The sequence below is a fragment of the Palaemon carinicauda genome, chromosome 1, assembly GCF_036898095.1.
Source record: "Palaemon carinicauda isolate YSFRI2023 chromosome 1, ASM3689809v2, whole genome shotgun sequence".
Lineage (NCBI taxonomy): Eukaryota > Metazoa > Arthropoda > Malacostraca > Decapoda > Palaemonidae > Palaemon > Palaemon carinicauda.
This window is the reverse complement of record NC_090725.1, coordinates 68,788,424-68,814,152: the sequence shown is the minus strand read 5'-3', so window position 1 is coordinate 68,814,152 and position 25,729 is coordinate 68,788,424. Positions and strand designations below refer to the sequence as shown.

At 42.8% G+C, this 25,729-nt stretch overlaps 1 protein-coding gene across 3 annotated transcripts in view; it reads left to right on the top strand.

Moving 5' to 3' along the window:
• Positions 1 to 25,729, top strand: part of LOC137648750 (retinol dehydrogenase 13-like) — a 1,058,070-nt gene that overhangs the window by 496,274 nt on the left and 536,067 nt on the right. For all 3 annotated transcript variants that reach the window (XM_068381836.1, XM_068381853.1, XM_068381843.1), the window contains 2 exons: positions 15,502 to 15,616; positions 21,096 to 21,287. In XM_068381836.1, the coding sequence (XP_068237937.1) occupies positions 15,502 to 15,616; positions 21,096 to 21,287 (307 nt within the window). The remainder of the gene's footprint in view (positions 1 to 15,501; positions 15,617 to 21,095; positions 21,288 to 25,729) is intronic.

Below are 25,729 nucleotides of genomic sequence, written 5' to 3'. Positions count from 1 at the left end.
GTGTCTTTCTCGGCTAGAGAGATCTTAAACCATGAGAAGGTCGCGAAGTGTGCCATGCAGGCCACTTCATGGCTAGACCTCTGGCTGGGATCTCTTGGCATCCTGTTGCAATCCGAGGACTTGTCCAAGGAAAGCACCAGGAAGGCCTGGGAAACCTTCCCTCCTCTCTGGGTACACACGCACCAATTGAGTTTCTGGCCCACCAAGTTTCAAACTTGTGGGCCAATACTATTCTGAAACTTCGTAATGCGGTTGTCAGAGAGGTTCCACACGAAGGTTCCAGCAGCCGAGGTAAGCAGGCTCAGATCATTCGTTCCCTTCTAGGGAAGAATTTGTTCGAGCCTAAGGATGTGGAACGGGCAGCCGAGAGGTGGAGGAAGACCAATCAGGACTCCCTCCTACATAGGGCTCTTACATCCAAGCCCTATAAACCTCCGGCACCCTCAACAACCTCGCCCGTCCAAGACAACGAAATCGGCAGTGGCAGCGAAGGCGACGGTGTCCAAGCAGCAGCCCTTTTCTGTCAAAGACAAGAAAGGCAGCAAGAAGTCCTCCAGTGGAGGCAGGAATCCTAGAGGGAGCGGCCGAGGCCGCAAACGCTAGGATTGGCAGTCCCCCTGCATGTCCACCAGTGGGGGGATGCCTACAAAGTTGCGAGAACAGGTGGCAGCAACTCGGGGCCGATTCCTGGACGATCTCCGTGATCAGTCAAAGATATCGCGTCCCGTTCATAACATCTCTACCTCCCCTGACAGCGAATCCAGTGTCGTTGAGCTCCTTTGCCATGGGATCGGCAAGGGGCCAAGCCCTACGGGCAGAAGTTCAGACCATGTAAAGAAGGAGAAGGACGCTCTCCAGGAGGTCGTCGACGGCTCCCCAGGCTTCTTCAGTCGACTCTTTCTTGTAAAGAAGGCGTCTGGAGGCTGGAGACCAGTCATCGACCTCTCAGCTCTGAACAAGTTTGTCAAACAAACTCCGTTCAGCATGGAGACAGCGGACACGGTCAGACTTGCAGTAAAACCACAAGACTTCATGTGTACACTGGATCTGAAGGACGCGTACTTCCAGATCCCAGTCCGTCCATCTTCAAGGAAATACTTAAGATTCAGCCTAGACAACAAGATCTACCAGTTCAAGGTGCTGTGTTTCGGTCTCTCCACAGCACCTCGGGTTTTCACCAGGGTGTTCACACTGATTTCTTCGTGGGCACACAGGATCGGCGTCCGTCTCCTCCGCTATCTGGACGACTGGGTGATCCTGGCAGACTCGGAGTCGAACCTTCTTCAACTCCGAGACAAGCTTCTAAGACTTTGCCAAGATCTGGGGATCTTGGTAAATCTCGAGAAGTCTTCTCTGCTTCCAACTCAACGACTGGTATATCTAGGCATGACATTGCACACCAATCTCCACAGAGCCTTCCCATCAGACAACAGGATAGCAAGGCTGAAAAGGGTCGAAGACCCTTTTCTCAGACGAGAAGAACTCCCATCCCAATCGTGGTTACGTCTCCTCGGTCACCTCTCCTCTCTGGCCGGTCTAGTTCCAAATGGTCTCCTCAGGATGAGATCCCTGCATTGGCGACTAAAGTCCCGGTGGAATCAAGGTCACGATTCCCCGGACATCTTGGTCCCTATGGGTCCTGCGGAACGGACGGACCTCTAGTGGTGGTTGACAGAGGAAAACCTACGAAAGGGAGTGGATCTTCTCGTCCTCCCCCCGGATTTGATGTTGTTTTCGGATGCCTCATAAAAAGAATGGGGGGCCCACCTTCTGAACCACAGGACCTCAGGCCTATGGTCAGAATCAGAAAAGTGCCTCCACATAAATCTGCTAGAGATGAAGGCCGTATCACTCCGTGGTGGTGATGAGCGACAACACCACGGTAGTGGCTTACATCAACAAGCAGGGAGGTACCTTTTCACAACAGCTATTCCATCTTGCAGTAGAGATACTGAGATGGACCGAAGTCCACTCGATTCAACTATCTGCTCGCTTCATTCCGGGCAAGAGGAATGTGCTCGCCGACAGTCTGAGCAGAGCAACTCAGATAGTGAGTACTGAGTGGTCTTTGGATCGTCTAGTAGCCAACAAAGTCCTGACTTTGTGGGGTTCCCCGACGGTGGATCTGTTCGTGATGGCCTTGAATTTCAAGCTCCCGCTATACTGCTCCCCGGTACCGGACCCCAAGGCACTCTGGCAAGATGCCTTCCAACAACGGTGGGACAACATAGATGTCTACGCCTTTCCCCCGTTTTGTCTGATGAGAAGAGTACTCAACAAGACCAGACTATCGGTCAACCTTTCAATGACTCTAATAGCTCCGCTATGGCATCATGCAGAATGGTTCCCGGACCTTCTGCAACTCCTGACGGAACTATTCAGACAACCACACGAGCCACTTAGACAACCACATGCCAACATTTTCCACAAGGCCGTAGCGTTGCTGCGACTTCACGCCTGGAGACTATCCAGCACCTCCTCAGAGAGAGGATTTTCGCAACAAGTTGCAGAGAGGATGTCTCGACACCTGTGAAAGTCATCCGCAGGGGTCTACCAGGCATAGTGGAAAGTCTTTTGTGGTTGGTGTTGTGGAAGGGGTATCTCTCCACTCGATGCCACTATTCCAGCAATAGCGGAGTTCCTCGTTTATTTGCGGGAGGAAATGCGCCTTTCAGTCTCGGCAGTGAAAGGCTATCGCTCAGCCTTAAGTCTTTCCTTCAGGCTCAAAGGAATGGACATTTCTTCCTCGCTGGAACTTTCTTTACTCATACGAAGTTATACGAAGTTATGAGCTTACCTGCCCTCAGTCGGGAGTGAGACCTCCTCCATGGAACGTGGTTCGAGTCCTCAGGTCTCTTAAGAGACCTCCCTTCGAACCTCTACGCCAGGCTTCTGATCGCCACCTGACTTGGAAGACGGTGTTCCTACTCGTCCTGGCCTCGGCCAAACGAGTCAGCGAACTTCATGGTCTCTCGTATGACATCGCCCATTCAAGGGGATGGGGGGAGGTAACGTTCAGATTCCTCCCTGAGTTTGTAGCCAAGACTCAGAATCCAGGGGTGCTGGACCCTCGGTTCGACTCCTTTCGGATCTCGAGTCTCCGTTCTGTAACAGATGACCCAGACCATCTCCTACTGTGCCCAGTAAGGAGTCTTAGGCTCTATCTTAAAAGAACAGCTGCAGTTCGTCCTCGGGTGCAAGCATTGTTAGTGAGCACAGGGAGGACGAAGAGGAGGGTCACCAAGAACACGATTTCAGCATGGATTTGCAGGGTCATTCACCATTCCCTGAATCCTGACCCTCCTCCGTCACGTCTCCCTAGGGCACACGATGTCAGGGGCATTGCTACATCCCTGGCATTCAAAAGAAACTACTCTGTGACGCAGGTTCTTCAAGCTGGGGTCTGGAAGCGTCAAACGACCTTCACAGCCCATTACCTGCAAGACGTGACCCACAGGAGGCTCGATACATTCTCTATCGGCCCTGTGGTGGCTTCACAATAGCTGGTTTAAACCTCAGGCTCCTTAATGGACAAGTAGCAGAAGGTTAAGGGCATTGTTACCCAGTTTTAGACTGCATGAATGAAAAGGTATGACTGGCTCTTATTCTTTTCTTCATCCTCCCCTCTCTTGGGGAAAGCAGCATCCTGGGTTCTCTGCACAGCTGACCTCAAACCACTGCAGGTAAACTATGCTCCCTTGTGTTCGTAGTATTAAGTTAATACTGTCACGTCCCCATACCCTGACGAGGTGGTATTGGGAACCTCCTAACCTAGAATTCCATCTAAAGGACTGCAGGTCAACTTCCTAGGACGAGTCACACTTCATTCCTCCACACACCAGCTTATGTAGGCCGCGGTCCTTGCAGAGCAAAGCACTTGAGAGGTGCAAGGACTCCTTATCTTGGATGCTAACACATCCGGATACTGAGTCCCCGGGCAATGCCAAAGCCAGTATGGCTGGGACTTACCACCCTACCTAAGGGTTAAGTCACCCTATGTAAATAGCGTGGTTTGTATTTCGGTTACGGAACAAATGACAAATTCGTAGATAATCTGTATTTTTCCTAACCATACAAACCTTAGCTATTTACACAAACTTGCCTGCCAGCTCTGTCCCCCAGGAAAGTCCTACCTCTAAGCAAAGTGAAGATACTCACCGGTGTGTGAGGGGGGGAGGAGTAGCTAGCTACCCCTCCCCTACCCCCTCGCTAACTAGTGAGGGGGTAATTAACCCTCGTTAAAAATCTAATGGCTCGTTGTTTCAGCTACGCCGAAAGTAATACCCTATGTAAATAGCTAAGGTTGTATGGTTAGGAAAAATACAAATTATCTACGAATTTGTCATTTCTAAGGTATACAGTAAATACTGCTAGATATACCAGAGAAAAAAGTTGCATGGAATGCCAGGAATATACCCAGCTCGCTCACCCTTATAGGGTGTTGGTATAAAAACTGGGCGTGTGAAACCACTACCAGAGGTCCCTTGCCAATTAGACTTCTCCCTCCTCAACATCTCCTGTTACTACGAGGTGTCGTTCTCTACAGCTATTACCACCACCACTATCACTACCCATCCTTCTCCCATCATTCCTTCTAAGCACCCGTGAACGTTCCGACGTGTTTTTTGTAGCTGTGTTATTTTGTGTTTTTGAAGATGTCAGGCGTTTTGGAGATCCCTGCTCCTAAGTTGAGTATTATATTTGTCTATTTAGGATTTCTAGGTAGCGACACACGTTCATTTAATAACCTTGTTGGTTTTTCTCTCAACCGCTTTGTTGACGCTCCCTTACGGGTGTGTATGCGGACATTTGGTGTCGCTTCCTCGGGATATCTTTGTTTTGTAAGACCTTCTATTAGTTCCTTATACTAATTGTAGTCTTATTTTTGTGTTCTGGACATCTAATTCAATGTTTTGGCATGATTTTGTCTTTTATTTACGCTATTTGGGCAATGTTAGTTAGCTCTTTCGGTCGGTAGCCTTTCATGCGAGAATTCATGGTTTTTTTATTTTTTTACGGGGAATTGGAACGCGTTTTGATTAATTTTAGTCCTGCCTGACTAGATCGGCATTTTACCCGATTTTGGAGGACTAGTTTTTGTTTAAAATGGTATAGTTAAAAAAAAAAACTAAGCCATTATAGAAAAATAGTGATAACAGTTTAAAATTTTATTAGTGAGTACTATCCATATATCTAAGCTGTCAAATTACTTTGCAAAATAAATTAGCTGTATCAGCGAACATTTAAACAATAAAACTAATTGATAAGATTTTTACCATGCTATTAACAAATAACATCATAATATTACTCATGGAAACCAAGCTTATCATTCAATAGTGACCACAGTTACAATACACCTGGTCTACTATTAAAACAAATGATAAACTTCACGACTTTAACAATCCTATATCTGAGTCTCTAATTTGTTGTTCATTGTAGCTTCACAAGCTAAACAATTCTACATTTGAGTCTGAATTGTTCATTATAGCTTCCAAGACACAAGTGTATTCTAGCTTGAGAAAGCTTTGGAAACCAATCGCAAATAAATACTTTTTTTTTTCTTTTTTTTCATGAAAATGCTATTTCAGTATGTATTAAAACTGTTCTTTATTAGAACTGATCTGCTTCAAGTCTATTAAAGAAGTATACTGTATATAACTTATGGTAGAATAAAGAATATTTCAAATATATTTAAATCTTCAGCAATTCCCTTGAGTGTGTTTGGAAAAATTAAAAATTTCACACAATAATTAACAACTAAGCAGGCTCAACCACTAAATCATGGAAGGATTCAATACCAGCATCTAGTATATATGATGTAGAATCACCTGCACAATTGAAACTGATATACTGTATAAGGAGATTTAACATTCTACCTTTTCTGTCATAAAGAACGGATTTTGAGCGAAGCGAAAAATCTATTTTTGGGTGAGATAGCCATGACGTCCTGATGGAAGGTTCCTTTTTGGTAGCTTCCTTGGGTACATGACTACTAGGATATTCCCAGAGAATTAAACCACAGGTTATCACAGAATTCTTACTTCTGGAGCGAGTATCCTAAAGGTTTCCCTTTAAGACATCGTATATCAACAGGGGACGCATGTATTAACACGCCACATAGCTATCTGCACCCCATATAGAGTTAACACTTCGATATGGAGGGGCGGAGAATAACTGGGGAGCCGTTCCACAGTTACACTTGTCCGTGGCTACTTTTGGTACTCGAAACGTAAACAAACGGGCGCCATTGCTAAATGACGTCATGTCCGTCCTCATCCTGATGCCAGCTGCTTGCTAATCTCCATGATATAGCAGGACAGGGCAGGGCCTGAAAGGCTGGACTAGAATAGCAGGGAGGGTCCATCAGGACGTCATGGCTATCTCACCTAAAAATAGATTTTTCGCTTCGCTCAAAATCCGTTTTTTTTGCTCAAATCATGACTTCCTGATGGAAGAGTACCAGAGAATCAATGTATCGTGGTAGATTTCCCCTTATAGAGTAAGTGCCAAGGGCTTTGAATAAAGGTAAGCATTGTGACCTCGATAGAGGTTCCGTGGGGATGCAGCTTCCTGCCCCCCTGGCAGAGAAGTCCCAACGGTCCATAACAAAGTTCAAAGTGGTCATTGAAGGGCTACTCACCTTGCGGAGAGTATGTGAAGAACTCGGAGACAAGACAGAATGGTCGATATTCGTGTAGGAACATTCTCAACAATAGATAAGTGGTGGTTAGGCACTATATTTCATGGCTCGAGAACAGTCTGGTCTCGAAGATATGGCGCAAGTAAGTATTCAATTAGGAATATTACACAGCATAGGTGAGTATATAATACGGATAGAACCTATTATTCTTCTTATTTCAAGAGAAAGGGGATAATGAAACTATGACAACCATGTATTTCATAGTATGAATAGGAGCGGAGAGAGACGCACAAGTAATAAAATAGACATTTTATTTCACAATTGCAGGATATAGTAATAATAAATGCAATAAATGATGTAAAGTTAATTTACAAATAAATTATAATGTACATAGCTATGAGAAGACTTCGCTCTTGAATCTGAAAGAAAATTTCAAATTATTAGAAAGCACAAGTTCCATAGGAACGTCAGTCTTTAATAAGGAAAAAACACATCATGCTCTAGGCATGTGGCACTCATGTGACGACTATGACATTTCACCTTGTAAAGAACAGTCTATGAGAAACACTAAGTGTCCATGAAATCACTACGTATCACACGAGGGTCAACATAGGCACCCGAAGTTAAAGTCTCAAGTAACTCACTGTTCTATGCAGAGTTAACTGCAGGTTTCATAACACTACCTGCGGCTACCACGAAATGTTTGACTTCATGCACTTGCATCGCGTAGTGCTTGAAGAAAACGTGCGAAGATTTCCATCCTGTGAAGCTCTTGAGGCTTTCAAAATCCATGCTCTGGAAAAAATTCAGAGACGACGCGACTTTTCTAGGATCGTGACCTGCGGGTGTACTGTCAGGATCCGCTCTGCGAATGAAGTAGGTGATTTTCGCTCTTAGTTGTTTCAGTGACAGGTCGCTACCCGATGTTTCTCCTTTGAAGAATTGGCCTCCACCAAAGTCTGAAGTTTTCCGAAGATAGACCTTGAGGCTCTCTACCGGACATAGAGAGGCATCTTCTTTCAGGGGGCAGATTCTCCAAGGGCCCCATCTCTTGGTGGGTAATTCATTTTTTGCAAGAAACGTCAGATCAGGGAAGAGGGTAAGGTCTCCTGAGTCTGTAAACAGGATATGACCCTCGTGTCTTGATAATGCCACTACTGTATTTCGCTGACTCGGGCTCCTGAGGCAAGAGCAAAAAGAAATATAACTTTTTGAGTCAGATCCTTGAGAGGGCATGAATCGTTGTCCAAGTTGGAGGCAAAATGGAGCACCTTGTCCAGGGACCAGGAGTTAGGTTTTGGCGGAGGTGCTGGGCGTAGACGAGCGCATGCCTTCGGCAGTTTATTGAAGATATCGCTGGACAGATCAATCTGGAAGGCGTACAGTAGTGGTCTAGTCAAGGCCGATTTGCAGGTAGAAATCGTGTCGGCTGCTAAGCCCTGTCCATGAAGGTGAATGAAGAAGGACATGCAAAAATCAATGGTGATTTCCGTAGGATTTTTTGCCTTGACGAATGAGACCCACTTACTCCAGGATGATTCGTATTGCCGTCGTGTGGATTCGGTCTTGTATTCCTCAAGGAAGTCTAGACTTTTCTTCGAGATCCCAAACCTTTTCTTCGCGGCTAGGGAGAGAAAATCATGAGATGAAGGTCCCTGACTTTCGATGATGAAGCGAAGACAGTCGACTTCTGTACTTGCTGGGAGAGAACTGGGCCCGGGAGAGGGATCAGTGTGGGCTGCAGCTCCAGGACCAGGGGGTACCAATTGCTCCGGGGCCACCTAGGGCCGCTGTCCCTTTGAAGGTTCTCAGCTTGGAGAGGACTTTCAGCAGAAGGTTGGTGGGAGGGAACAGGTAGATCCTGGACCATCTGTTCCAATCCAGTGACATGGCGTCCACTGCTTCTGCCTTGGGGTCCTCGTACGGGGCCACATTGTTGTTGCTCGTTGCGAAGAGATCGATCTGCAGTTCCGGGACTTGGTGAGAAATGAAGGAGAACGATCTTGCGTCTAGAGACCATTCCGACTCTATCGGGCTTGTCCGAGATAGAGCATCCGCCGTCACGTTGCGGAATCCTTGTAGGTGAACTGCAGACAGGTGCCATTTCTTCTTCTCTGCCAGGCGGAAGATTGGGAGAAGCACCTGATTTATCTGGGGCGATCTCGAGCCCTGACGATTGAGACATCGGACTACCACCGAGTTGTCCAGAGTCAGACGAATGTGGATCGAGGGAGGCGGAGAGAGCTTCTTCAGGGTGAGAAGGACCGCCATGGCCTCCAAGATGTTGATGTGAAACGTCTTGAATAGGGGAGACCATGTACCTTGAGCCTGTTGTTGGTGGGAGTGACCTCCCCAACCCTCCAGCAAAGCGTCCGTGTGGATGTTGAGTGATGGAGGTGGATGTTGAAGAGGAATGGACCTTTTCAGGGCCTTTGCTTCCGACCACGGCTTTAAGAATAACCGAAGTCTGTTTGGGAGCCGTCTCTTGAGGTCTCTTCGAGCGATGGATGCAGAACGTCTCCAGACTCCCGCGGCATCCTTTAGCTGTGCACGCAGCACTGGGTTTGTCACTGAGGCGAACTGTAGAGAGCCTAGAACTTGTTCCTGCTGACGTCTTGAGATCCGCTTGGATTTCAGCAATTTTTTGACAGACCCCGCTATTTCTTTCCTTTTCTTGTTGGGAATGGAAACGCGGTGTGACTGAAGATTCCACTGGATTCCTAACCATTGGAACTTGTGAGCTGGAGAGAGGCGAGATTTCTTGGTGTTTATCTTGAATCCCAGGTGTTCTAGAAACTGGGTGACCTTGTTGCAGGATCTTAGACAATCTTCGGGCGATGTCGCCCAGACCAGCCAGTCGTCGAGGTAGGCCATCACCTGGACGCCGCGGAGGCGGAGCTGTTGAACGATGGCGTCTGCCTGCTTGGTGAAGATCCGTGGGGCCACGTTGAGCCCGAAGGGCATGGCCCTGAAAGTGTAGCTTTTCCTTTGGAGTCGAAATCCTAGGTAGGAGGAAGCGTGGTGGTTCATTGGAACGTGCCAGTAGGCATCCGCCAGGTCTATCAAGACCGTGTAGGAACCTTGAGGCAGAAGGGTCCGTATCTGTTGAAGAGTCAGCATCTTGAACTTGTTGTTCGCTATGAACTTGTTGAGGGGGGATAAGTCTAGAATGACTCTGAGTTTGTCGGAGTCCTTCTTGGGGACGCAAAACAGTCTCCCTTGGAACCTGGTTGACTTTACCCTCCTTATCACCTTCTTGTTCAAGAGTTCTAGGACATATTCTTCTAGGAGGGGGGTTGACTATCGGAAGAATTGCTGGAAGGTTGGGGGTGGTTGAGTCCAGCTCCAGCCTAGACCCTTCTTGACGATGCTGTGTGCCCAGGGATTGAAGGTCCAACGATCCTGGAATTGGCAGAGTCTTCCTCCCACCGGAAGCACTTCATTGCTTCTGGCTTCCCGAGGGTTTACTACCTCGGCCGCTAGCTCCCCTTCCTCCTCTGCCTCTGGAGGGACGGCGAGATGCATCTCTGCCTGCACCTCTGTTTGAGCCTCTACCTTTGGGACGAAAGGTAATTGACTGCTGCTCAAATGCAGGGGTGAAGACCGGCGACTGTGACAAGACCGGTTGGGTGACCAATTGAAAGGTCTGTTGTGGCTGAGCTGTCACTTGGGGAGTAGCGGATCCCGGAAACTGCCGTCTCTGTTGACGTTGCTGGGGTTTTGGCTTTGTGGGTTTCCTCTTAGGTTGAGGGCCGTCGTCCTGAGAGGATTTCCTTTTCTTCGACATGCCCCATTTATGGAGAAGGTTCCTGTTCTCCGTGGTGGCCTTGTCGGTGATCTTTTTCACTAGGGAGGAGGGAAAGAGGTGTTTACCCCAGATGTTGGAGGAAATCAGCCTCCGGGGTTCGTGTCTCACTGTAGCACTTGAGAACACGAATTCACAACAGGCTCTACGAGCCTTCGTGAAGCTGTACAGATCCTTTACTACCGTTGCCAGATGTGTCTTGGCAAGGACTATGTAGTAGTCAGGGACCCTAGTGTCACCGGCCATGACTTCGAGCTGTACTTGGAGGGACATAGATGCGGCGAGCCTTTCCTTCGTATCATGTTCCCGACGAAGGAGATGATCGTTAAGTTTCGGGAGGTCCTCGTTAAACTGACGACCAGTGACGTCAGGCTCTAGTTTCCCCACCACGAAGGTTGACTGGACGTCTTTCCAGTGTCTAACATCAGGGGGAGTGGTCAGGGAGAAGGGCCTGCACTCCTCCAGTACAGGGCAAGGTTTCCCTTCTTTCACTGCCTTATGTACCGCAGTGAAGGCCTTTTCTAGAAAGGGGAAGGTCGCATCGTCTGGTGCGACGTAGGTCGGGTGCTTTTTGCTAAGCGCCGGCAGTTTCGAGCAGGTGAAGCCCCTACTTTTCACCGTGTTGGCTAACATAGCCTGGGCCTTCGGGAGATCGAACACGATAACCTCCTTTGGTTCGGTCTCTTCTTTAGAGGCGGGTTCGGACCTGAGTCGGACGTAACAGTCCGGATAAGTCTCAAAGTTTGGGAAGAATTCCACTTCTTCCAGCGCGATCGAGCCGACCTTCTCGCTGATAAAGATCTTGCCCGTGGTGATCAGCATGTGCTCGGCATACCTCCATGGGTTAGTATCCGAGCATGCAGGGAGGTCCTTAACCGAAATCCTTTTCGGTTGCTTCGAACTTCCGAGGTTGGACCTGAATAACTCATGCGTCTCGCAAAGTTTCTTATCGATGAGAGCTTCAAGCATCTTGAAGATCTCCTGAGTGTTGGATGGGGTAGGATCCGGGGTAGCGGATGTAGAAGGGAGTGATACATCCGTCGGTGTAGGAGTTGGTGCAGGGGTGGAAGCTGGAGCGACCTCATGCTCCGACTCAGGGTATTCCACCTGATCTTCCTCATAGTCGAGCTCGTCGCCCATGAGGTTCCTCTCCGTGGTCTCCGACACTTCCGACATACGTTCCACATTGTCGGAGTCTAAACGGCACTCATGCATGGACTGAGCCATGACCACATCCGGTTCCACCACTATCTGGACGGTGGGAATCTGATCACTAGGGACCACTGAGTCTTTTGATGCCTTCGGGAATAGCAAGGCCCTCAAATCTTCGGTGGCGAGATACGGTCCGGTGGCGTTCTTCTGGAAGCCACGCACCCACTTGCGTAGCTTCTCTCGAGCAGTGTCCCTTACCTCCGCTGAAGGAAGATCGTCGAACGCTTTGACCAGACGACTCTTGCAGACTGTACAGTGCTGCGGGTCCCAGAATTTCAGGTCGCCTTTCTTATTGGCGCAGGGGGCGTGGGTCCGACACGCCGTGTGCCCGTAGAAGTGCGGGCGCTTCACTCCACAGAAGTTGTGGTCACACTTGATGTACTCCTCCTGTAAAAGAAAGAGATCATGAGTATACGGAAGTCATAAGAGTGACTTACGTTACTCTAAAGTTAAATTTCAAGTAGTTAAACTTTCACTTAACATTAATTAATTTATAGTAATGTAATGTTAAAGAGAGGAGCGGGAAAGGAAGTAGATAGACACATACTTGTGCATCCCGCCCAGCTGATTACCGTAACCTTATCAATAGGCAATTTCGTTTGTGACCGAGGACACAAAAGCGGAAATCTTCATGGACCGTCATAGAAGGCAGAAGATAATTCTAGCAGAGATTGCCTGCGAGGTATATCAAGGACTGAGACCACTCAGACCTTTAGAGTAAAGGGGGTAGCAGAAGACCCCATATAGGTTTGGGTTCCGGCAACCAGCTGCGCTAAGACACACACAATATGCTGGAAACTTGTAATATGCAAGAAGACAGCACGGCCACTAATAGAACGGTAAGACAATACCTATCCATCGGAGTAGCCAAGCTATTTGGTTGCAGTGTAGGGCTATCATCATGTAGTTGATAGCTGGTAGAAGGGGTGCAAGTCCCTTGGTGCTTCCGGAGGGCGCCGGCAGACTGGCGACACGCCGGAGGCCGCTCCAGCAGAGTTTATGGCATTAAGGAAGACACATAGAGAATTCAGGTATAATGCCAGCTTGGCGGCCGCCGGCACAGTGGCGGCACGCCGGCGGGAGGCGGTGGCTCCGGTGACCAGTTCATAAGATAAGGCAGAATTGTATAGTATACCCAGACCGCCGGCAATCACTTCCGGCACGCCGGAGGCCGGCCCGAAGGGCGGACAACCGAAACTAGGTAATGGAAGGGTGGGCCATCGGCTGTACGCCGACAGAAGACGGAAGCCCTCCGGCACACGGAAGGCTGTCGACTTAGGGGAGGGAGGGTATCTCAGGAATGTGTCACCAAGAGAAGGGCGGTATCGCCGGCAGTAGAGGCGGCAAGGGACCGGCACCAGGATAGGTAGAGAGACAGAAGGAGGGATTGGAGGGGTAAGATCACATACCACTCTGGCATCCCACCTGAGTGAGTGTACCCATGATAGGAGTGGGTCCTATCACCCAATGGCAGGGGGCCGGCAGCCGGCCGGGTGCCAGTGTAACCCAAGGGAGGGTTAGGGTACACCCAAGAGGGGGGAAACCCCTGTGGACAAATCGCTTCCAGTGGCTAACCCCATAGGACGCTATGAAGGGTATATGTACCAGAGCGGCCTGCTCAACAGGAGTTCAAGATAGCCCTATCGCTCCACCCGAAGGAGGAGTTGTAGGACTAGGGACAGATGTGTATAGGCTAGCCTATGTATAGGCTAGACTATGCCAAGGGATAGGTGGGGAGGGAGAAGAAGAGGGGTCTTCCATCGGGGAGGCTCTGTACAAAAACGGCCACCAAGAAAGGAGGACGCTCCCTAGCCTAGGGTAGGTAACCTGAATGAGAGCGGTGCACAGGTACCGTCTCAAACTAAAACAGTACAGAACTAGCCCCCCCCCCAAGTTGCATGGAAGGTTAAGTAACCTAACCGAAGCAACTGAGGAAGGACAGGCCGTTCCTCTTTCTCGGACACAACCCTAAGGGGGGATCATTCCCTTAGGGAGGACAGAGAAGCGATAAATACTCTGATACGGACTTGATCCCCCTATATAGCAGGGGGAGCATGGCCACACAGAGGGAATACCCGAAGGCAGGGGATGAAGAGAGTATATAGGGGTCCTACATTTAGGTTAGGTTAGAAAGGCACACAATCAAACCGATCCCCTATATGGTCCCTGAAGGCGAAAAACACTTGCATCACAGTAAACAGTATGATAAATAATGCCACTATCTTCATAACTTAACCTAGGATCACTGGAATATATCATGCATGAAGACTGGTGCTAGGCAATCTGGCCTAGGGGCTAAGCTAGCAATCTAGTATGGGGTCAGGTGATGACCGGATAAAAGAGCGTCAAAACACGATATAGGAATTTCCTAGCGATGAAGACTAAATAACTAACAGTATCAATTAGTTAAGAGGCCGGAATAAGCTGTTCAGACTAGCTAAATAAGGCATGCAAGAGAACAGCGACGCCATAAAATGGCGTGTCCGGTAGCAGCACAGCTCCTCCAAAAAACATAAAATATCTCGAAAAGTATAAGTTACTTTACGGTCAGAGCTTATTTAAACAATACTGGGACCTGGTACTCAACTTTCCAGAAGAAGGCGAGGCTGAAGGTAGCGACATTACGAAGATGCAAGCCGATATAAAAGCACAAGGAGAAATCCGTCTAAGCAAGGCAGCTACTAGCAGAAGGATAAGGACGGACGTGACGTCATTTAGCAATGGCGCCCGTTTGTTTACGTTTCGAGTACCAAAAGTAGCCACGGACGAGTGTAACTGTGGAACGGCTCCCCAGTTATTCTCCGCCCCTCCATATCAAAGTGTTAACTCTATATGGGGTGCAGATAGCTATGTGGCGTGTTAATACATGCGTCCCCTGTTGATATACGATGTCTTAAAGGGAAACCTTTAGGATACTCGCTCCAGAAGTAAGAATTCTGTGATAACCTGTGGTTTAATTCTCTGGGAATATCCTAGTAGTCATATACCCAAGGAAGCTACCAAAAGGAACCTTCCATCAGGACGTCATGGCTTGAGCTCGAAAAGATTTATATATAGTACTAATACTTTCTTTGGTGTACTGTACTGTACTATCAACAATTCTCTCTGTGACAGATGTGCTGGTAATATACTGTTCTATGGGTACTTTGCTATTATTCAAGAGCTTAACACCTGAAGAAAGCTATTTTTGTACTATTTTGGCACACTTTTTATAACTGAGTCATCTCTAGTTTTCCAGTTAATCTAAAAAAATTAGTTCCAGATTTCTTCTGTGGAGAGGAGTGGAAAGCTTCCTTCTTTTAAAGAGCTCGATATTTACCGACTGTTGGAAACAGCTACGTGCACTGAATAGCTAGCTGGCAAAACATAATTAGGAAGAACATTATTAGAATCAGGAACTTGATCTGCATATAAACTGACATATCATGGTCCACCAAAGATAGACTGAGCTAATTCAAAGTATTTGGAGCTTCAAAAACTTAATTTTCAAGAAATATAGGAGGTACTGATGTACTAAGCTGCACATATCTAAATATTAACCAAACATTTCATAATAGGGAATTTATGTTACTGGTCGAGGCTGCGAATAAGGAATGGATTTGAATTCAAGATGGCAGCTGCTAGAAGAAGATGCTGTTGACACAACCAATCTATTTATTACCTATTTCCATCTTGAACAAACATTTTTACACTATTCGTTGTGAAAATTTTTATTTTTATCTTATAAAATAAGCAAGTCATAAATTCCAGGTAAGTATTGAAATAATTCAATTTGAATGAAAAGATAGGTTATTAATTTCTTTTATCTCTCATCATCATTTTGTAATTTAGATGTTCTTTTCAGGTTAATAATGCAGGAATTCCTGGGCATCATTGCCGAATGCTCACCACTGATGGACTAGAGTTGACAATGGCCACTAATCATTATGGACACTTTCTTCTCACCAATATTTTGCTTGGTAATTATACTTATTTCACATTTTGTCATAACTTGCAAGGATAATGAAACCTAAATATTATATTTTTGATGAACCTTACCTGTTTGCCACATAGCTAATATTCTTGACCTTGACTATTTAATTCTTTTAAGGCATATCCTACACCTGGGTATTTTTACATCATTTGGCACTAAAATAGGCATTTACATCTGGTAGTAGTAGTATTTTAATCGCAACAATTCTTCTAATACGTAGAATGTTGATTATCGTTGTCTCTGTAAGTGTGTTGATGGTTGAGATTGGCTTGTGAGTATGTTGGAACTATAGTACATTGGAATGAGGCAAGAGATACCCCATGATTCAGTCTCAGGTTATATTCGTGAATATATTTAATGTAATTCAAGCATGAAGTTAAAAGGCCAAAGGATGGTTTTTGTAATGTGGTTAAGGTCAAAAGTTTGACAAGTTATCTAGATGATGATAGCCACAATGTCAAGTTGAAACTAGTAAATGTAGTTATAAAGAGCAAGAATTCCATCAAAAGAGACATTTTATACAATTTTAAGGCCGATCACAACTGGTACAGGCATGGAACAGTGACAATACTCTAGCTAGTTGAACAATGCCCTAGAGACTTGCCATATATACATATGATCAGGCCCCAAACCCCCTCTCCACCCAAGCTAGAACCAGGAAGGGCCAGGCAATGCCTGCTGATGACTTAGCAGGTAGACTTCTAGGCTCACTCAAATCCCGAATCCTTAGCTCACAAGGATGGTTAGGTTGCACACACATTTTAGTTTGCAAGCTCACTCTCAGAGCAAATTAAAGTTGTAAAACAAGGTACTACTATATCATAAGCCTCAAATAACACTGACCTTTATATCAATATGAGCCAGTCATGCAAATCAGATATACATCAGTTGTCATGAAATTATATAGTACTGTATGCTTATTCTAAGGAGACTACAGAGAAAGATTGATAAAAAGCTGAGAGGTGAACAAGCAGGATTTAGAAAAGTTAGATGTACTGACCAAATTTTCATTTCAAGACATGTTGTGCAGCAATGTGTAGAATATAGAAATCCACTTTTGATTGCATTTGTGGACTATGAAAAAGCCTGTGATAGAGTGCACCATCCAATTTTGTGGAGAGTCCCGCATTATTATGAAGTTCATCTTATGTAGATTTGATTAAGTCTGTTCATGAACATAGCAAGTGCAAAGTTAATGTTTGTGGAGTCCTATGAAAGTTGTAATGGGTGACTTCAATACTAAAGTTAGAAGGAATAATCAAGGTATAGGGAATGTGATGGGTGTTGAGGGTCTGGGCAAAGTTGCAAATGAGAATGGGGCACATTTTATAAGTTTTTGTTCTGCAAACAATCTTGTTATTGGAGGTACTCTTTTCCAGTTCAAGGACATGCACAAATATAGTTGGACTTCACCATGTGGCAATTACAAATATCAGATAGATCTCATAGTCATTAATAAAGAGGGAATTAGAACTCTGAGAAATGTAAGAAGCTATAGAGGTGCAGAAATTGGTAGTGATCACCAATTCCTTATTGCCACACTGAAATTAAAACTGAAAGGACCCAACATAACTAATCTTCTAGAAGATGAGCACAGAGAAACCTTTGCAATTGATTAGAGGAATTGATTTGCAGTCTTAGAGACTTTAAAAAGGGGAGGAGCAGAAAATTAATGAAGAATGGTTTGATATTAAGAACATAATTGGTCAGTTGGAAGTGATGTTTTGGGACATGCAGTTAACAAGGAAGAACCCATGGATCTCTTATTATACAGTATGTGGGATACTATAAAAAGGAGACAATTACAGAAATTGATTGTTGAAAGTTTTTGAGGAAGTAATAAAAATTACAAGGTAGAGCAAGCTAAGTATTCCAGTATTGACAGTGAGGTCAAAAGAAAATCCAGGAATGACTGGAGAGAATATTTCGACAGGCAAGCAAATTAGGCTCCCAAAGCTATAAATTCAGGAAGTGGCTATGGTGTAAGAAATACTCTTAGAATTATTAATGAAATCTCTACAGGGGAAAAGGAGTAGAAGCATATACCCATCAAAAAGAGAAATGGATTTGTTATAACATCAGAAGATGAAGAAAGGCAATGTTGGATGGAACACTCTAGTGTGAATAGGAGATATGAAGAGAATAATTTGATGGATAGACCTGAAGCTGAGGAAGACCTAGATGTGGCTATGAATGAATTCATTGTGTTTGGAGTCAAAGCTTTCATTAAAAAACTTAAGAGATGGAAAACCCAGGATACGATGGAACAACTGCTGAGATGATGATGGCTGAAAATGAAGTGACTCCCAGAATGCTTACAAGATTATTTTGTAGAATGTGGCATGATGAGGCAAAACCTGATGAATGAAAGCTATGAGTTTTGGTGAAAATGGCAAAAAAAGATCTGACTGATTGCAATAATTGCAGAGGCATCACACTTTTGATACTTCAGTATCAGGTAGTGTTATACAGTACAGTATTACTAGATGGGAACAATAGTGTTTTGTTATGATTGTATGATGACTACTCGGTAAAATTATAGTTTCGGTCAGTGTAACGACTACATACTGTACTGCAGCCTTACTGTGTCGAGTATGTAGTGTACACGTGTGCATCAACTGTGCACTTACTGATTTAATTACATGCTATTGGTACCGCACTGTGATAGTAACCAAGTAAAACAATATTAGGCGGTACTTAGTTTGTCAATTATCCAAGTGTAGGCAATAGGCAGCGCGCCATAGGGCATCAAAGATACGCGAATACATGCTTTTCAGGCCTCTCTCTGTTACCTAAACCCAGTGAAGAGTGGGGCCTAACTGCAGCCTGCACCTACACTGTCTCTCCCTTCATGGTCGGAGACTATCCAGCGTCTCCTCCAAAAGAAAGGCTTTTTAAGACCAACTGTGAAGCAGCTTTCTGATCCCTCCGAAAGTCTTCCGCAGGTGTTTAGCAGGCAAAGTGGAAAATATTCTGTAATTGGTGTCGTAGGGGGAATATTGCTCCTCTCAAAGCCACTATTCCCCTGATTGCAGACTTTTTAGCATTCCTAAAGATCAAGAAGGCCCTTTCTGTCACTGCAGTGAATGGTTACCTCACAGCCTTGAGCGAAGTATTCAAGCTGAAAGGTCTGGACCTCTCAGATTCTTGGGAAATCTCAGCTTTAATAAGAAGAGTCAAGCAGTCTTGTCCTCCTCTAGAATTAAAACCCCCCTCCTGGGAGATAGCTAAGGCCCTATGGGCATTAAAGAAAGCCCCATATGAACTTACACATAGTCTTAGAAACCTCACCCTGAAAACAGTTTTCCTCCTTGCTTTAGCTTCAGCCAAGAGAGTGAATGAACTGCACGGTATATCTTGCCTTCTCTCCTTGTGCCACATCCCATAGGGTGGGGCGAACTATCTTTGTCGTTTGTTCCTGAATTTGTGGCCAAAACCCAAAATCCGGCTGATAATGACATCAGATTTGTCTCATCCATGATCTTCTCTCAAAGAAGTAACTGATGACCCAGATAACATGTTACTATGTTGTGTAAGAACAGTACCTAAAAAAGACGCAGTATCTCAGAGCCAGAATCTCCAGTATGTTTGTGAGCATGGCCATTCTAAAACAAAGGTTTCCAGAAATACCATCTCTTTTTGGTTGAGAGAAATCACCATGAGAGCCTATAAGTCCTCAGTGAAGTGTTTCTAAGCCCCCCCCCCCATTGAGCACTTGATATACGTGGGCTTGCTGCAACCCTAGCATTCCACAAAAACCACTTGATAGCTCAAGTTTTAAAAGCAGGAGTCTGGAAGAGACTAAACACTTTTACGAACCACTACCTTAAAGATTGCACACACAGGTCCTTAGACACATTTTCTATAGGACCCATTATTGCTGCACAGCAGATACCTGTTATCTAATTTAAGCACTCATGGGACAAGTAACTGCTTCTATCCAAGGCATCAGTTACTCTGCATTATAAGGGTGTTTGTGAACATAGAGACGAATAGCGATTTTTATTGAACTAGAAGCCTTCGCTCAAAATCTCCATAATGCAGATAAGAATGCCTTGTGGTTGTTGACTGATATATAATGATATACTGTATTGCATATATTATTATTATTATTATTATTATTATTATTATTATTATTACTTGCTAAGCTACAACCCTAGTTGGAAAAGCATGATGCTATAAGCCCAGGGGCTCCAACAGGGAAAATAGCTCAGTGAGGAAAGGAAACCAGGAAAAGGAAAATATTTTAGGAAGAGCAATAATATTAAATGAATATAATTTTACAAACTATAAAAACTTAAACAAAATAAGAGGAAGAGAAATAAGATACAGTATAAGATGAAACAGTGTGCTCAAGTGTACCCTCAAGCAAGAGAACTCTAACCTAAGACAGTGGAAGACCATGGTACAGAGGCTATGGCACTACCCAAGATTAGAGAACAATGGTTTAATTTTGGAGTGTCCTTGTCCTAGAAGAGCTGCTTGCCATAGCTAAAGAGTCTCTTCTAATATTGCAAGTTGCCTGATGTTCATATCACTAAACCCTGGTAAAGCTCTTTGGCTTGGAACAGAAGGCCTTGACTCGTACGAGCCGGCTTCACTTTTGACAAATAATTCATTTTGCTATTACTATATTAGTTATATTTTGGGGGTAAAAGGCAGACCTCCTACAGCACGGTGACTTCCTTCCACTCTAGAAAGACTCCCCATTAAATGACTCAGAAGTTAGTGTCCGCATAGGAATAAACTGCTGTACAAATTTTATATAATTTGTATTTCTCCTAGCTATACAATCATGAGTCATTTACTAAAGGTCCCACCTGAGCCACCCATCAAATCTTTAACAAGAAGAGTGTTCTGACTAGACGCTTAAGACAAGTGTAACCTGTCATGCGCACTGGCTGCCCACCAGCGTGGCATAACACAATCTACCGATTTTTTTTTTTTTGTCTGGCTGTAAGAAACAAAAGCAGAAGTAACCCCATTAAGTGTCTCAGGTTTGTATAGCTAGGAAAAATACAAATTATATAAAATTTGTAGTTTTGGTTGTGTATTTATCTTGGAAATGAAGAAATATTTTTTTTTCAAACATATTGATATAAACTTGGAGACTGTATTTTTCTTGAATATTTATTGAAAACTGAAAAACATGCAAAATATTAAGAAAATTTTTCCAACCATAAACTCGCAATATAATTTTTCAATATAATGTAGCCTTATGTTTGGCATGCTTCTTAAATTATATGAATTGTATGCTAAAAATATTGCTTTGTCAAGTTTAGATACTGTACTGTACATATTTTCTGAATAGGTTAGTTAATAGTGTTAAAGTATACTGTAATAATTGATCTTCAGAATTTGATCCATAAAGAATAATGTAATAAATAAATATATTATCACCAAATATTATTGAACTCGATATGTAGGTCACCCCTATGATTTAGGCACACTTTGATTTTTTTCAGAGTTATTAAAGAAAAGTGCACCTAGCAGAATAGTGAATGTGTCCTCCATGATGCACGACTTCTGTAGAAAGCTTGATCCTGAAGATCTCAACTTTGAAAAAAATTCATATAACTCTTTCAAAGCATATTGTCAGAGTAAATTGTGTAACATTCTTTTCACGTTAGAGTTATCGGAAAGACTACGTGGATCAGGTAAGATCAATTGCAGTACTGTATTGTATTTCCATCAAACTTCATGAAATTCTTATGCTATCCATATCTTATGAGTAAAACAAGAAATGAAGATTTTATAAAGATGTGCTCTATATGGTAACCCTTTGTTCTTGACGTAAATATGCAGTTGAGAAAAGCACTTGTTTAAATAATACCTTCCCCAAACTGCTGCCATCTTGATTTCTCATTCGTGTCTTGGTTACACCGTGAGGTCGAGTTTTGTTACTGCTTTCTATTTTCAGTGTCTGCTACAAAGATAGACCTTTTATTTCAGTTCACTTTTATGTTGATAAAAAATGTAGTTTTTATATCGTTAGTGTCTGCATATTGCAAATTGAATAAGCTAATTGTGGAGAACTGGAATCCTCATTCGATGTATGTTCATTACTGACTATTTGTTTACTTTTCAATTTATTTAGTTTAGTGTTTTATAAGATTTCATGCTTTCTTATTTGAAGCTGACTGAGTTTGATACTTCATATACAAAAATGAGGTAAAAAATAGGGGAAACATTGATTTAGAAATTGATTATTAAATACTCCAACTTTCCCTTTCTTAGTATCTTTCCCCACACTTTTGGATACATTTATTATTGTAAGCCAGGTAGATGGTTTGGTCATCGAAAATTTAAAAGTTTGGATTAGATCATTCAAAAGGGGAACTTAGATCTGTAGTGACTTGTATGTAACACATATGATAGACAATATTTGAAGAATGATGGAATCTCTAATCTAGTACATTACTGTATAAAAATATAACAGTTATTGCCTTGGGTTTTGTAGATTCCAAGTAGGCCTAGTGTTCATGAGCTTAAGCATGTCATGAACATGACAACGTCAGCTCTGATTCATTGCATTTCCTAGTTCTACCATCAATGCTTTTTTTATCAAATGGTCTTGCCAGCCAACCAGTTATGCTATATACATGCATATGTTCCAAACCAGCCAGTAAATGTTAAACTCTTTAAATGAAGGAAAGTTTTGCATTCCTATCCAGAAGATGCGTTGGGTTGGAAAGAACAGAGGAGCAGATTTAGTAAAGAAATTGTTACACATAACTCTGTAAAACAATTTTTATACTGTACTGAAAATAAGCTCTAAGGAAGTTGTGAAGTTCTGCCTTATCTACAGAAAGGAATTACCGTAGTTTTTCCTACTTAGTTATCGCAACAAGTGGTATAACAATTCAATAAGTAGTTAACAATTCTGCATAACCATTAGAAAAGAGTTTGATTCTCTCTCCCAAATATGTTGGGATTCTGCTCAACATGCTTAGTCTGGATAGAAAATATAATTAAGTCGAGACTAAATCTGCAAATAGTTGAAGATAAAGAAGAGGAAGAAGAAGAAACAGAAGAAGAAGAAGAAGAAAAAGAAGAAGAAGAGAACAATGAACAGGATATGTGTAAGGATGCAGAAGAAATCATTGATATAACCTATGATGCCATCCAACAACATACTTATGAAGAAATAAATTACCAGATGGAAACAAATAATAGACCCAAGAGACTCTACCCGGACCTACATAATTTTAGGGAAGAGCAAGAACAAGAAAAAATAGAAAAGAAGGATATAGTCTGCAATATGCTGAAAAGAGGGAATTGCAGATTTGGCGAAAGATGCTACTACAAGCATCCAAAGATATGCCATAATTATGAAATATATGGTAAATGTGCGTATTTAGACGGATATGGAGACGAATGCAGAGATCTCCATCCAAAAATATGCAAAAACCTAAAAGAAGGAAAAGGATGCATTTACAACAAAAAATGTAGATATATGCATCCTGCAACCATGAATGAAAGTAAGAAAACTCAGCAAACTGAAAAGAAAAATGAAAGCAAAAAAGAAACAAAAAAAGAAACAAAAAAGCAGGCCGTGTATAAACCGCGCTTTGAACCAAGAGCCCCAAGATATGAGGGCTTTCAACCCAAACCTGCACATTTAGAGCCCAACTACAAAGAATGCATCTATAATGCCAGGGGCTGGTGCAGATATGGGGACAGTTGCAGGTATACACACACAAATAAATATGAAGGCGAAAGAGCAAATATAATAGAAAAGTTGGATTTTTTAATGGCAGAATTCCGGGAAATGAAGAAAAGAACATCATATCAGAACAGGAAGGAAGCATGGGAGAATCCATATTATTACCAATATTAAATAATGGGGATGAAACACAAACCATAATAGTAATGAATGCACAGGGTTTAGTCACGAGTAACTCCAAAAGGAAAATAGAGTTCTTAGAAGAACTAACCCAAATTGAAAAAATAGATATATTAAATATAAGTGAAACATGGTATTCCCAAGAGACTGGCAGTGATGACCAGATAAAGGGTTTCCAAACTTATAGATCAGACAGAAAAAATAGGAATCAAGGGGGAACCGCAATATATGGAAGAGACATAAATCAAGGAAAAGTATGTGAAAAATACAGCAACACAGAATGTGAATTGATTGCGGTAGAATTTGAATTTGAAAAACTAATGAATATTGTAGTTTACAGACCCCCAAACACTAAGGAGTTTGACATAATAATAGAAAAAATAGATGATATACTGTATGTAGAAACCATAAAGACTGGAATATACTCCTATCCGGAGATTTTAACTTTCCTTTCGTGGATTGGAAAGAACGGATAGAAGAAAGTGGTTGTATGTATACATATAAAAAAGATAGTAATAGTAGCGCAGAAGATAAGAGGCAATTTGAAAAGCTTCAAGATATGCTATTAGAACATAATATGCAACAAATAAACCACATTCCAACAAGAAAGGAAAATGTCCTAGATCTAGTATTTGTGAATGAGGTGAATTATGTTAAAGAAATAATAGTGTATAACACGGGAATTTCAGACCACAATGTCATAGAATTGATAGTTCATTCCAAAGCAAGTGATCACAGAATTAATAAAAGCACAAAACTTTGGGAAGGATATGGAAAATATAACTTTTACAGTAAGAATATAAAATGGTCAGAAATAAATGAAGAACTGAATAAAGAATGGAAAAATGTATTTATAAGTGATAATATACAGGTAAATACGGATATACTGTACAAAATACTGGAGAAAATTGTTGAAAAATATGTACCGAAAAAAAACAATAAACAAAAGACGTGCATACCAAGAGACAGAAGGATCTTATTTCAGAAAATTAAAAAGTGGAAGAAAAATCTTGCAAAAGAAAAAAATGTGTGGAAAATGAGGGAAATAAAATGTAAGATAGAAAATGCAGAACAAAAGATTATACAGTCGAAAGAAAATGAAAAAAGGGACTTAGAAGAAAGGACACTTCAAAATATAAAAAGAAACCCCAAAGTACTTTACTCCTATGCAAAAAAGATGAATAAAAGGAGAATAGAAATAGGCCCTCTAAGAATTGAAGGACGGCTAACGAATGAAAAAAAGGAAATATGCAACATATTAGCAGAAAAATATGAGAGTGAGTTCACGCCAAGAATTGCGAATGAGAATAATGAAACAGAAATGAGAGAAGAAAATGTTGAATATCTAACGGATATAGATATTAATGAAGCAGATATTGTCACGGCTATAAACGAAATTAAAAATGGATCGGCAGCCGGACCAGATGGAGTTCCAGCGATTTTGTTAAAAAAAACTGCAAACACTATCGCGAAGCCACTTGCAATACTGCTAAGACAGAGTATAGATATGAGCGAGATATATGTTAAACATAAATTAGCTTATATAACCCCTATCTTCAAAAGTGGATCAAGACTAGAGGCAAGCAATTATAGACCTGTTAGTCTAACATCACATATTATGAAAGTGTATGAGAGGGTAATAAAAAAGAAAATAATGAACCATTTGGTCAAAAATAATTTGTTTAATATGGGTCAAAACGGTTTCGTACCTGGAAAAAGTACACAGACCCAACTGATAGCTCACTATGAAAACATATACAATAATATGATAAATGAAAAAGACACAGATGTGATCTATCTAGATTTTGCAAAAGCCTTTGACAAGGTAGACCATAACATATTGGAGAAAAAAATGAGAAAGCATAATATTGTGGGAAAGATAGGAAAATGGGTAAAAGAATTCCTGCAAAACAGAAAACAGATAGTGGTTGCAAATGACGAGAAATCAGATGAAGCCCAGGTAATATCTGGTGTGCCCCAAGGTACGGTATTAGCTGCACTGCTATTTGTTATTATGATCTCAGACATAGACTGTGATGTTGAAAACTCCGTAGTGAGAAGTTTCGCCGATGACACAAGAATAAGTAGAGAAATTACTTGTGATGAAGATAGGAACTCACTACAAAGAGATCTAAACAAAATATATGAATGGGCGGAGATAAATAGGATGGTATTTAACTCCGATAAATTCGAATCAATAAATTATGGAAACAGAGAAGGAATGGTGTATGCATACAAGGGACCTAATAATGA